The sequence below is a fragment of the Urocampus carinirostris genome, chromosome 11, assembly GCF_059441175.1.
Source record: "Urocampus carinirostris isolate Australia breed hairy pipefish chromosome 11, RoL_Ucar_1.0, whole genome shotgun sequence".
In the NCBI taxonomy this organism is placed as follows: Eukaryota; Metazoa; Chordata; class Actinopteri; order Syngnathiformes; family Syngnathidae; genus Urocampus; species Urocampus carinirostris.
The window spans coordinates 18,349,612-18,364,237 of NC_142359.1; the positions used below are offsets into that span (position 1 = coordinate 18,349,612).

At 41.9% G+C, this 14,626-nt stretch overlaps 1 protein-coding gene across 2 annotated transcripts in view; it reads right to left on the reverse strand.

Moving 5' to 3' along the window:
* LOC148356619 (sodium/calcium exchanger 1-like) overlaps nt 1–14,626 on the reverse strand; it is a 124,500-nt gene that overhangs the window by 39,904 nt on the left and 69,970 nt on the right. For both annotated transcript variants that reach the window (XM_088348661.1, XM_088348662.1), the window contains exons 5-8: nt 11,820–12,047; nt 9,615–10,007; nt 2,676–2,786; nt 1,215–1,367 (exon numbers count right to left, since the gene is read on the reverse strand). In XM_088348661.1, coding sequence (XP_088204787.1) covers nt 1,215–1,367; nt 2,676–2,786; nt 9,615–10,007; nt 11,820–12,047 — 885 coding nt within the window. The remainder of the gene's footprint in view (nt 1–1,214; nt 1,368–2,675; nt 2,787–9,614; nt 10,008–11,819; nt 12,048–14,626) is intronic.

Here is a 14,626-nt window from a genome sequence, read left to right on the forward strand (position 1 = left end):
CAACTCCTTGCCCTGAAGAATTCTCGTGCCGGCGCGATGAAGGGGCCTATCGTGGAAGGAGAGCCGGAGCTAGCGAAGCAGCAAGCGGCGTTATAAGTCTTCGGTACCATCCGTAATCATGGTAACTGCGAACTCACGACCAAATAAGATCATCGAGTGCGGGTGGAAAACATCGAAGCGCACAGGGAGCGCAGTTGCTGTGTTTTGCGGAAACATGGCTCACGTTTAGCATTCCGGACGCTAACGTGTAGCCACCCGGAGCTACCCGGAGCAATCCGGCTTCAACGCCGCTAAACAGAGACACGAAAGCCGGGGGGAATCGGAGAGGAGGCGGACTTGCTAACACGAGGTGGTGTATCCCTGGATTTTCACAAAGAAAAGTTTTCCATCTGCCGCAGGGATGTCGAACTTTTGGACTGGCGTGACGTCATCCGCTCCGCTATAAGCACCCCTAGGGCATCATGTTCATCTGTTAATAAACAACGGGGTAGACTGCTGGAAGTGTGAATTTCCCTACAGGGATGAATAAAGTATCTATCTATCTATCTATCTATCTATCTATCTATCTATCTATCTATCTATCTATCCATCTATCTATCTATCTATCTATCTATCTATCTATCTATCTATCTATCTATCTATCTATCTATCTATCTATCTATCTATCTATCTATCTATCTATCTATCTATCTATCTATCTATCTATCTATCTATCTATCTATCTATCTATCTATCTATCTATCTACTTCAAAATATCCCCCTAACAGATTCTCTTTTCAATCTGGCACAGGATGTATAGTGTGCCTCTCCACAATTATGCTAATATATATGTAATATGCAAAATATTCAATGCGCCAAGGGACTCAAAGTTGATCGATCTGGAGTGTTTTTCCTCTGTGACGTCATTGAAATAACACAAAACTTTTATCACAGGCAGCTCACTCACATTTTTTTCCGCCAAGACTACCAAACCCACTAACCTCTTCAACTAATTAACACAAAAACGAATACGCTGACTGGGTTGCCAGCGTTCCTCACATTACGTCACAGCTCAGGAGAGTCAAAGACGAGACAGGCTGTCTTCAAATCATCTTGGAAGTAATTGGAATATACAGATGAAACGTGTATAGATTTTATGCAAATAGGATGTACTGTTTCCTCACATTTTGCATGTTTAACAATTTGTTTATACCTTTAGCACGACTTTGGCCTACCTTGACAGTGACTCCAGCGTCCCCCCCATGCCTGGAGACGGTCAACTTAAGGGAGCCGCAGTTCTCAAAGCACTGGTATAAAGCAGGCTGGAACTCCAGCCTCACTGTGTGCGGGTCATCTTCTTGTGCCTGGGTCTCGTGGCTACAAACCACCTGTTGGGAGAAAATTGAAATAAGTCCTTTCGATGTGGGTTTGTGTGAGCAGTCACCCCAAATTGGGGATAAGGCTGAGTTTTTTGTTGAACAAAGTAGAGGTAACTCAAACCAGAGAAAGAGTAGTAAGACTTATAATTTCACAAAGAGATGTAACTTTAGATGCAATAGTGGATGTGGCTGGAAGTGGACGCAACACGTTTGTGTATCAGATGGGGCGGGGCCTCGGCAAAAAGAGGCGGGATCTCTTTGGGTCAGTTTAATCAGTACGTAATCTGCTTAGCATTGGAAGACTAGCATGATTAATCAATTTGTGAGCACAATTATTGGCACACAAGATGGATTGTGACTATTTTTCCTGATTTCCTGTCTTCTTTCTTTCTTGCTTTGTACCTCACTATCTCATATTTATTTCCTCCTACCTTTACTTGTTTCTTCCTTCCTTCCCTCCGTCTTTTCCTCTTTCTTACCTTTTTTCTCTTGTACTTACCTTCCTTCTTTCTTTCCTTCCTTATTTTTTTCCCTCTTTCTCTTCTTCCTTTTTACTTTAATTCTTACTATCCCTCTTTGTTTCTTTTGTTCTTTCTTTCCTTTTATTTTCCTCGTCCCTTCCTCGTTTCCTCCTCTCTTCTTATTTATTTTCTCTTCATTCTCTCCTCCTTTCTTTCTTTTCTTTTCTTTATGTCTGCCTGTCTGTCTGTCTGTCTGTCCTTATGTCTTTCTTTCTGTCTGTCTGCCGGTTTGTCTGTCTTTCTTTCGATTTTTCTCTCCCTCCCCCCCTCCTTACCTCGCTCCCTCCCTTCCTTCCTTCCTTCATTCTTCCCTCCTGATTCCTTCCTTACTATCATCTTTCGTTCCTCCCTTCTGTCCTTCCTTCCTTGCTTTCTTTCTTCTTTTCTTCCTTCTTACCATTTTCCTTCCTTCCTCCCATCCATCCATCCTTCCACCCTGCCATCCTTCCTTCCTTCATTCCTCCCTCCCTTCCTTTCATTCTTTCTTCCTTCCTCCTTTCCTTCCTTTCTCCTTTCCTTGGGGTATGATTATGTTTTTTTTCTTTATTTCTTTCCGTATGCCTTTTTCCTGTTTTGAATATCATATCCGTAGAGGCTTTTTTTGAGGAGTCCCATGCCCCTGATTTCTCGTTGCCATAGAGACGCGTCAGAGCCGAGCTTTAAGTGATACTCTCTCACACCTACAGCTACTGAAACCGAAAACTCAGTGTTTTCCTTCTCGGAATGATGCAAATCAAAAGTCAGGGTTAGATTTTGCTCTGGTTGAACCTCCTTTGTGAAAGTCAGGAGCACGAACCTTGCGAGCTTGGTCCGCAGCATGCTTCTTGAGGATGTTTCCTGCTCCGATCATCATCCTGGTGGCTTGGATACGGTAGAACGCTCTGCTCTTTTGCTGCTGCATCAGGACCTGATCGACAAAGATGAAGAGTTTACTCGATTTCCAGAACTGTTCGGTCCAGGGACCCTTTCAAGTCCAAAACCACTAGGGTCAAAAACAGGTTAAAAATCGATTGATTCATTACTTGAATCAATCAAAATGTAATTAAACTTTATGGGTTATCGTGAATGAAATTGTTTAATCTTTTAAGAATTTTTGGTCCACACTATCACACATCACTTAGTACGAGGAAATGTGGAGGAAAACAAAACAAAAACGGCGCCTAGGTGTATCCTACGGTAGAGTGATAAAAAGCATAATACAGAGAACCCAGAAACAAACTCTTGATCAGATTTGATATATTAACATTTAAATATGGGGGCACGGCAGCTGGGTGGTTAACGCGTAGCCCTACGGTTCAGAGGTTCAAGGTTCAAGTCCAGCTACCACAATCTCCTTATGTGGAGTTTGCATGTTCTCCCCGTGCCTGAGTGGGTTTCCTCCGGGCACTCCGGTTTCCTCCCACATTCCAAAACATGCATGTTAGGTTAATTGACTCTAGGTGTGAATGCACAAGTGAATGGTTGTCTGTCCTTGTGTGCCCTGCGACTTGCTGGCAACCAGTTCAGGGTGTCCCTGGACCACTGCCTGAAGATAGCTTGTATGCGATCCAGCACCCCCGCGACCCTACTGAGGATAAGCGGTGCATATAATGGATGGATGGATGTTTAAATACCTTGATGACAACAAAAAGGACCCAATTCATATCCTATATAAGGTTCAAAATCATGGATTACCAACCAGCATATGAGATCAAATTTAAGACTAAAAAAATAAGTAAATGGGACAAATATGACGCTTCACTGTGTCTCTGTAAATGAGTGAAACAACACAATAATAGAAATGTTTAAATACTTTAAAAGTGATATAATAAATAGATCAGAACAGAAAGTATAGAAAAGCAAAAGGTCAACTAGGGTTTCGTGTCATCTTCATTTTCTTATCATTGTTTTATATTCTATAGCTTATAGTGTAATAATAGTCTGTGATCTTTGCAGCCCTTCGAGACTTCTTGTGATTAAGAGCGTCACAAATAAACATGACTTGACATGAATGACCTATATTTCATGTTGATGATGTCAGTGTATTGTTTGTTGACTCCCTTTGCTACATCCATTGTAGCCTGGCCAGCCTGGAGGTGGGATCATCTCATGTGTAGCCCATTCTCAAGGTTTCTTAATTACCTCGGGCTAAGGTTTTGAGTTTTTCCTTGCCCTCATGTAGGATTTAGATCAGGGGATGGTGCAATTATAGTCTATAGTCTATACAGCCCTTTGAGACTTTTTGTGATGAAGGGCTATACAAATAAACATGGTTTGACTTCAGTTCTCTTTGCTTTCTTCTCTGGCTTCTCTTTAAATTCTTTGGGCTTTTTTATTATTTTACTGGCACTTATACAACCTAAGTTGTATAGCAAATTCTTTCTCATCTCACGATTTGATGCAATACACTTTGATGAAGGAAAAATAAAAGGTGTAAAAAAAAAAGTCGGAGAAAAGTTGACTTCTTCCTGCACCCCAATAAAATTCATTTTGCTCACACTTATAATAACTTTATACAGCGGCGGTAAATATGTCTTTTAAAAGAAGCGAGAGAGAGAGAGAGAGAGAGAGCAAGAGGGAAAGAGATTGAGAGAGAGAGAGAGACAGAGAGAGAACTTGAACTTGACTTTATCAATCTTATGATTACTGATGCGGGGCACCTGAGGCTGCCCCGTTGGCGCCAACACCCATGGACCCTGATTGGCTGTTGGACTCTTTTTAAACTCCCGTCTTCCTGAAAGAAATCGTCAGATCGTCTGCGAACCTATGCTCCCAGCTAGGCAAGCTTTTGTGACTCTCTGACTCTATCCTGCCCTGTTTTCTGTATGATTCCCGTTGCCGACATCTTTTCTGGACCTGTATATGTTTTTGCTCCTCTGCCCCGGCCATCGACCTGCTTTTTCTTGCTGACAACAACTACCTAGTGCCACTTCCGCGTTCCAGCTATCTGCTACCCGTGACCGACGATCATCGGATCGCTGATGCAAGTCCTTTTCTCTTTCTCAATAAAACTGAATAAAACGAACGCAATTGGGTCCCGCCTCCGTTCCTGGTCCGTGACAATCAATCACTGAATATTTATTTGTGTGTACTGACTAAAATGACTATGATAACAAGTCATTGGTCTGAGTACCATAATATCAACATATAAATACTGCAAAAAGTGCAAGTGTATATGATTTTGGGTGTGCTCATTACGTGAAAATACGTCTTTTCCTAACATCATACAAGTTCTCCAATACAAAATGGCACACATACCTTGGCTAAGAAAGATATATAACTCATTCCTATCAAGTGGCATGATCTCAACTCTACGCATTAGTAGCTATAATGTAACGGTTGTAATAATAACGTTTATTTTATTGAAATTCCTGCTGAAATATATTGTATAGTTTCCGTATATGTGTCCTGCAATGATGAGTCCAACAGTGCCACCTGCTGGTATGTGGTAAGGTTTGGTTTGGCTTTAGATTTTGCGACAGGAAGGTGGGGGTTTTTGGCAGTCTACAACGAGCTGTCAACGGTAAGACACGATCTTTTTAAACATTAAAAACCACAGCTGACAAATCTCTCAACATGCACAGTAATGTGATTGATGTTGTCAAGCTGTTTGGATTTATTTTCGTTCTGTTTCTGTCACCTTTTATGTTAGTTTTGCCGGACGTTGCATGTTGTGCTAAAATGCTAATTCCCCTTATAGAGATCAACGCCAGCAGAGAAGCTTACCACGTGTTGTGTTGTGACTCATTCATTTGCAGGTAAATTGTTTTTATACTCATGAATGTTATTATTTCTATTTTCTCATAGATATAAAAAGGATGATGTTGGTTGAAATTCAGACTAATAAAAAATATGTTGAATTCATTGTAAACGTTAAAAAAAAGCACTATACGATCTCTTGTTAAAAGAATCTTGTTAAAATGGATGTAAAAATGTATTGTGATGGTTGATATTCTTAAATGTATTTTATGTAAACTGAAAAGAAAGCTCTTTGAAATGTTTTGGGCAGTCTACAACGAGCTGCCAACGAGATCAAAGCCAGCAGAGAAGATAATCACGTGTTTGACTCATTCATTTGCAGCAACTATAATAAAAACCTCATCATCCAGTCCAGCGTGAATTTGGATCTTTGGTGGGACAGGTACACCGCCGTTACAATAATAAATCAAAAAATATGTACAAATGCTGATGCATAGAGGCAAATCTACATTGCGCAAACATAAATTTGGACCAATTACGGCAGTGAGGGTCTCTTATAGCAGCGCGTGAAGCAAATTCATAGCAGCGATAACTTATTCAAAGAGTATGAATAATTAAAATATGTTTGATAACCTTTGTGTACGTTTAGAAAAGTAAACCATTGTGTCGCAATTAAGACATTTGTTAGTGGACAGTGTCCCCATCTGTTAATTTTAATTGGATTAGCATTCAAGCATGAACACACACACACGCAGGACGGTGACAAAAAGCATTCTATAAATAAAACAAAACTCAATGTACTCACTAAAGAGGAGAAGTCCGTACAATCAAAGATGCCTGAACACATCTTGAGATGCGACTGGCTTACGCACAAGAGCTAGATATCAAGTTTTGCTACAATACACTACCGGGTACTTTAAAAAAATCATATTAGAAACACACCTCGCTGCTTCGCGCTTCGGTTCTTTATTGTCCTTATTGTCATTGATATCAACGTAACGCGCATTGTGTTTTGCAGCAAACTTCCACATAGCAAATGCTATCACGAGGGCAGGTTATGGAGGGCCTTGTGTGTCGGGTGGGCTTGATTGTCTGTGTGCGTGACTGTGATAGACTGGTGTATGCTGTCAGTCAAACAACCGGGGTGGGCGGGCGCACAAATTAATGCACAAAACAAAATTGCGAAAAGCACCGAGAACCCCTTTTTAGCAGCTTGTTCCATTAAAAAATAAATTAATCAATTAAATAAAATCAGACGATAATCCGAAGAGCGCATAGAAATGCTCGTAGCAGACGGTGCTCCGTGGTTTGTTATCGGGTCCGGAAAGAGACTGATGTGGCGTCGGGATGGAAGGCAATAGCTGAGCCCCAGTTCCCACCTACCACGGCTAGGCTACGAAACAAATCTCACAAGCTGTCCCTGATGAGCCTGTATCTCACCAACGCCAGATCTATTATCCATGAAAGGATGACACAAAGCTGGTGGGAAACTGCTGCATTTTGGGACGGTTGTATTTTAACTATCGTTGGGACAAGGCTCAAACTGAGGATACCTGATGCAAGCGCACAGTTAGCCAGCCTCTCTCTAAATCGCTCTCTTACCCTGACAGGAGAAGCCTTTCAATTTCGTTGTACTCTTGTGTAATGACAAAAAACACTCATTCAACTGTAATTATGTATTGTGTTAGTTTATCTATAGTTGTTGTTTTCTTAGTTGTATACTCTCGTTTCGAGGTTTGACCCTTGGGTGCTTTTATGAATCGCTGGCAATTTTCACGTTCTGCCCCCCTTTAACTGTGATAACCGAAGTAATACTGTATATTGTAACAAGTAACATAAAGGGAATCTTTCTAACAAGCAGTGTTGGCTGACAGAATAATATTACGTGGTTTCAAGGGACTAATTATCAGGTCTATGGTTTTTCTTTTGGGACAATAACTGTGACATCACAATTAACCGTTAATGGTCTGATATTTATCATGGATCCCTAGTATGACTGTATACACATACATTGTTTTGTTCTGTGTTTTTTCTTCCAGTTTAAATTAAGATCAATCCCATTACTTCAAGACAAAATGATTTCCTTTTGAGTTTGTTTTTTTTAAACACGGTTTACATATATTGAAGTCATTTTGGAGCGATGATTGAGGAAAAACAAAGACACCAATTTTTCACAGTTTTTTGAATAAATCATTTTGGGTGCCTTCTAAAACGATCTTTTGATAAAAGTACTCATGTTTAGATGTTGTTTTGGACAGAATGACCTCCATTTTTATTTCATTTTCTAACAAAATAATTATTTGAAACTATTAAAAAAAAAAAAAAAAAAACTAACTTTAGATGGTTTTTTCATGACCCAGGAGGTTGACCCAAATTTGCCTGTTTTTAGATTGCAAATATGTAATATCCATCCTTCCATCCCTCGATAATTTTTTTGCTTATGTAGAGTCGGAAGACCTGCCCTCCCTATCCCCAGCCATTTCAACCAGCTCATCAGACGGTATACCAAGGTATACCAGGCCATCTTAGAGATGTAATTTCTCCAATGTGTCCTGGATCGTTCTTAGACCGCCTTCCCGTGAGACATGCTTGCTACACCTCCCGAGGGATGCATCCTCACCACATGCCCAAGACGCCTCAGCTGGCTCCTCTCAATTTGAAAGAGTAGGAACTCTAAACTGAGTCCTTCCCAAATGACCAAGCTTCTCATCTCTAGGGGAGAGCCCAGCTACACTGCGGAGGAAACTCATTTCAGCTGCTTATAACCAGGGTCCTGTTCTTTCGATCAAAACCCACAGTTTGAAAACATAGTTGGAGATCGAGATCATTGTAGATCAACTGGAATGAATGGAGTTCGTTTGCCTTTTAGTTCAGCTTCTTCATCACCCCACACAGACCAATACAGGGTCTACGTGATGGCAGACCCTGCACCGATCCGACTATCGAAATTCCGTTTCGTCCTGTGAACAAGACCCCAAAACTCTTGAAGGCTCATAGTTGGACTTGATCCCATGACCTCAAAACTGAGCCGCGGGCGCGCTAACCACTCAGCTGCCGTGCCCACAAAATAATATACATCCACCCATCCATTATCTGCACCACTTATCCTCAGTAGGGTCACTGGGGTGCTGGAGCCCATCCCAGCTACCTTCGGGCAGTGGGCAGGGGACACCCTGAACTGGTTGCCAGCCAGTTGCAGGGCACACAGAGACAGACAACTCACTCGCTCATTCACACCTAGGAACAATTTGGACCGGCCAATTAACTGTCACGGTTGCCATGGCGCCCAATTGGCCCCGCCCGTGTGGCACCAGCTGCGGCTCGTTAACAGGTTAGTTTTCTGTCTATTTTAAGCTCAGCGCTGTCACGAATGCCTTGTCAGGCCATCAACAAACTTCTGCCCCGCAAGACGTGGGTTTTGACTCGGTCCTGTTCCTGTTGGTATTTCCTGCCCGGTATTGTTCTTGTTTATTTTGTCCTGTTTAATTTCGGATTCCAGTTTTGTTTCTGTCTATTTTTTTCCCGGTTATTATTTTCTCTAGTTTTCGTTCCCGTCTAGTTTCTCCTGTTTATTTTCGATATCCTGATTCATTATCTATCCTGTCTGTCCCGTCCTGTCTGGTATCGACCCCAACCGTCCGATATCAACTCGGGCAATTGGAATCAATGTCGTCGGTCTCTGGGTTCCTGTCCTTCCACGCCAGACCGGCTGCCTAACGTACATGACTCCCCATTTCCCGTCAAATAAAAGGCTTGTGTGAGAACGTCACGCGTTTGGGTCCTGATCCTGTTCTGGTTCTTGACATTAACCTGACATGCATGTCTTTTGGATGTGGAGTGCCCGGAAGAAAGCCACGCAGGCACGGGGAGAATATGCAAACTCCCCACGAAATAATATGTTGTATACATTTCGATTGTTTTAACAATTGTGTCTCACATATAATTTGAGTTTGTTTTAAAAAGTAAAAATGGCAATTTGTCAAAAGGTTTTCAGGGGCCAATACTTTTGCAATGCACTGTTTTGCAAAGCCAAAGGCTCTTTTCATTTTAAAATGACCTGATAGTTGGCCATCTCAATGAGCTGCTCCATGTCTTTGTCTGGATGGCGCTGCTTGAGTTCCTTCAACGTTCTGGCCATGTCCCGCCGGGCTTCGTCCTCCTCGTCCTTGGCAACGCCGTCTTCCATCAATCCGCTGTCCAAAGCGCCGTGGCAGTTAAGTGCCATCTGGCCGTCCAGTTCTAACATGTCCATTTTGGTGAAGCCGCTCTGGCCCAAGGCCCCGCCGCCGCCAATGTCCGGCCCCCCTTCCGTTTCAATGATGACCCCGCGGTGCTTGTCGGCGCGGTAACGCCTGCGGGTGTACTTGTAAAAAAGGAGGCGGCGGTCAGCCACCCAGGCCTGGACCACGCAGAAGGGGAAGAAAAGGAAGGTCAGCACCGCCTCCCATATCTAGAAATCAAACAAACAATTGGAAAGCAATCAATATATCTTCTTATCTCATACCTGTCCACCTGTAAGTTTTTGCCGTACAAAGTACGTTTATCATGCAATTTAAGACGTGTACTACGTACAAGAAAAACTGTACGGAAAAATGCAAATTTATTAATTATGGATACCATCTGGTATACACCGATTATGACCAAACGGCAAATCGATCAAGTCAAACGAGTTCGCCGCGGTAGCCTCTATCTCGGTATCATTTTTTTTCATTGCAAACGAAGCGAGCTTTTGATGCTACTGTGCGCATGCGTCTGCCGCCTCGGATTTCATGTGGTAGTCACGTAGTAAAAGGAAGTCTGTCTCTTTTTAGAGAACCGGCTTTTTCGGCTCAACTCATTAGAGAGAGCCGGCTCTCAAACGGCTCACTTGCTTTGATGCATTATCTTACGAATTATTATGTTGTATAGAGAAGTTAAGAAAAACTATAAAAGGAGAAAATGAAAAAGACAGGTTTGTGGTTATCCCTTTAATCAGTATATTACCAACACTAATTAATGCAGAAAATGAATAATAATTTGAATAAGAAAATGTATTATTCCACTTAATTATATTTGCATGTATTTTTTCCTTTTACAGTGAACGTCCAAGATACTTTATTTTTGAAGTTTTTTTCATAATAAACCTCATTCATGTCGAGCAAGACAGTTAGTATTAGGTAAAAATCGACACAAAATTGGTCATTTCTTCAGTGTCAGTAATAAGTCGAAACATAATGCAGAAAGTGATAGCGGCAATAATTCCGGCACGAAAAAACGGGAGAGAAATTCTTTGGAAGATCGCGGAAGCAAGGAAAACGCGTGTATGGAAGCGAACTATTCGACGAAAGATAATAAACAAAGGAATACTTCTTGCAAGAAAAGGACTTTTCTGCCAAAATGGACTAAATTATATTCCTGGTGACGCTATGAGGAGGATGATAATGGATTGGTTCTTGAGAAGGCATTACAACTGTGGCAGGACAGCAAACCACGAAGAATGTATGAACTGAAAAATCTGAAGATATAACTGCTTTGTATTACCAATTAACTCTGAAAATATAGATTCATATAATTATTTCAGCAATATTATTTTGTATAATGTACAATATTGTTGTGAACTGAGAAATCTTGAAGTGATAACTGATTTGTATTACCAATAAACAGTGATTATTAAAACTAAATTAATATGTAAATTTGTATTATATATTTGTCGCCGATTTACAATTTTAACCTCGATAACACTAAATTTTGGGGACCCATAGATCTCTGTTGGGACCCATAGATTTTTGAGCATGCGAGTCCCCGGGACCCATCACTTTTCAGAGGTCAAATGAACACTGAGCCAATAAACAACAAAATAAGGGAATAATGAAGACCCTAGGCAGCACGGCGGCGCAGTGGTTAGCGCATGTGCGGCACAGTTCATGTCCTGGAAACCTCCTGCGTGGGTTCAAATCCAGCTCCAGACTTCCTGTGCGGAGTTTGTATGTTCTCCCCGTGCTTGCGTGGGTTTCCTCCAGGCACTCCGGTTTTCTCCCACATTCCAAAAACATGCATTTCAGGTGAATTGGCCGGTCCAAATTGTCCCTAGGTGTGAATGAGCGAGTGAGTTGTCTGTCCCCGTGTGCCCTGCGATTGGCTGGCAACCAGTTCAGGGTGTCCCCTGCCCACTGCCAGATGATTGCTGGTTTGGGCTCCAGCACCCCCGCGACCCTACTGAGGATAAGCGGTGTAGCTAATGAGATGAGATGAAGACCCTTTTCAATTTGATTTAGCTGCTTACCTCTACCTCACCCGGGCTGAAGACGCTGAGGATGAGGTACAACCAAATGTAGGCAAAGATGCTCCAAGCGGCCGTGACAAAAAATACCCGCAGATGTTTGATCTTGCGGGTCTCGCCATCCGGCACCACGTAGACGCAAAGCGCGATGATGACGAACATGTTGAAGGCGGCGCTGCCCACGATGGTGCTCGGCCCAAGGGAACCTGCGGAGAAGTTGTGACCGCATACCTGCAGAAAGAGGAAGAGTATCCATTAAGAGGCAGCCAGCTATTGTATGGAATTCTGCAAGGATTTGCCCAATTCTCCCACCATAGACATCCTGTTGCTGTTGGTTAGTCATTAGCAATGTTCCCTGTAATTTTCCACAGGTCTGAGTGTTCACACAAAGTCGGTGATGAACGCTTGAAACAAGAGTGAGCAACAGCAATCCCAAGTGTGGCAACTAAGTTATTATCAAACATGTCCAAAACTTGACATCACGTTACATTTTGCTGAGTTTCCGGCAATGCAAAATTCACTTTTGAATGAATTGACTCATGTATGATTGCAAAGGTTGTACGGCCTACAAACGTCATTGGTTTTTACAATTCTTTCACATGATTTCCATTTCTTTTTTCCTGGTATCTTTTGTCACATAATACTAACATTTTTGGGGGGTTATTTAGTTGGTTGCACGATACAGAACTGTATTTATTTACATTTTTTTAGTGGAAGTTCAATGTTGGCACAAGATTGACTTGGTATAATTGGAAATTATTTGAATGCAACACAAACTTTTTCTTCTTTTTTTCGGTTTTTTTTCTACTTTTTTTAAATTCCTTTTAAAAAAAATCTTGTTGTGTTTATTTTTTCCCAGCTGTTACTTTTTCTTGCATTTCTGTTCTCTATTTCCTTTTTCCTTTTATTTGTTTCTTTGTCTTTTTTTCTGGCTTTTTTCAAAATTGTCTCCGTTCTTTTTTTCTCTTTTTCTTTCCTTTTGTTTCTTTTTTCCCAGCTCTTCACTACTTTTTCATTTTTGTATTTATTTTTGTTCTATTGCCCCCCCTTCCTTTAAGTCATTTTGTGCATAGTTTTACATAATATTTGGTCATGTAGGGATTAAAGAAGCAAAAACAACCTGAGGAGCCGTTTAGTACCCGAAAGAGCCGGTTATTTTTAGTGAGCCGAGCCGAAGAAGCCGTCTCGAAAAACTCTACTGACTTTACTCAACTTCGTTCTACTTCGACCTTGACTTCCAAATACCGCATTTAGAACACAACGTCAGGGAAACCCTTATATTTTTACCTTCATGCACTGTAACTTTGACTTAATTCGCTTCTTAATTCGCAATTTCAAGCCCTGAATTTTTGTGAGCTGGCTAGATTTTCTTGTGCGCAGAAAAGCTCTGGGCAGTGCGCGATTGCGCACACACGCAGTTTAGAGGGAACATTGGTCATTAGTCCCATTATGTACCAGTCCCCCCCAGGAAAAACTGGTTGAAAAGACATTGATCCAATGTCGTCCAATATTCAGGGTAGATGTACAAGTGGGCCTCAAAAATCCAGCCTGACCCAATCCGGCCCGACGGTATTAAAACCCAACCCGGCCCAAGCCCAATTAACATGATTTCAGGGACCGAAGATAACCCAAAAGTTCACATTTTATTAGTTAGGGCTGGGTTTCTCTCTCAGAGACTTTTTAAAAATTATCCACCTGTCATTATTCTATGTTTTGTTTTTCTTTGTGTCGCGCGGTCGAGGATGCAGCTCTCGTTAAACCCGGGCTGAACCCGAACATAATGATTGATATTTTTGGCTAAATCAGAATTCTGGGTTCAGGCTCAGGTTTAAATTCTTCCCTCTGGTTCAGGGTGTACCCTGCCCATTGCCTGTAGGTGGCTAGGATGATCTCCAACGCTGCAGAAAACTTAGTGGAAATGAGTGCTGCAAAAGATGAACTTGATCTGTTATGAAATGCTGTCCTCTTTTTTAGCATATTTGCCTCTGTTACTGCCTCCCTGTATCTGGATAACATCCGCAAATAATAAGAGAGTGACCTGACCAACAAAGGACCCAGCAGGAACCTTCCCCATCCATGTTCTGGCGGCTAGAGGGTTCCTCAGCCGTTTATGTTTCCTTTCTCGGCTGTGACAAGAAGGTCCCTCGGTCGCTTCTGTTTCCTGGCGCTGAAGAGAATGTCCCTTGGCCACTTCTGTTCCCTGCCCCGGCGGCAAGGATAAGAGCCCTTGACTGCACCCGGTCTCTGTTTCCCCAGTCAAGGATTGTCTGCTACAGCCTGCATAATACTGTCCACCATCATGCTTGGGCTTGTTTTATTGTTTGTTTTTGCGTCATCTGGCATCTGGCCTTTGAGGGAGAGGGAATGTCAGGACTGTCAGAATTAAGCACGCGACCTTCCCCTGGGAGGCGCCAAACTGGAAGGAGTTTGCTGCACTGCACACACCTGCGTCCAAAATACCCACACCTGACTCTGACTTTCCCAAACCTTTTAAATTGAATGCACTGGTGTTGGGTTATTCCTTTTCCATTGTCATTACCAGATCAGGTTTGTTTTATTTTGTTGATTGGTTCTGTTTGGTTGTTTTGAGTCTACTGTTTTGTTTTTGGTTTGTAACGTTTCTGGATCTTGGTTTTAAATACATTCCTGCATTTGGGTTCACCTGCAAAACTTAACAGTTTAAAAGATGTTAAAACGTTTTCAAGCTTTTTTTATTTGGTTTAAAAACAACGTTTTCATAAAGTCTTTTTGGGGACTAAATCAGGACCACGTCGGATGAAGTTACTAAACCCAATTTTAGGTATATTAAT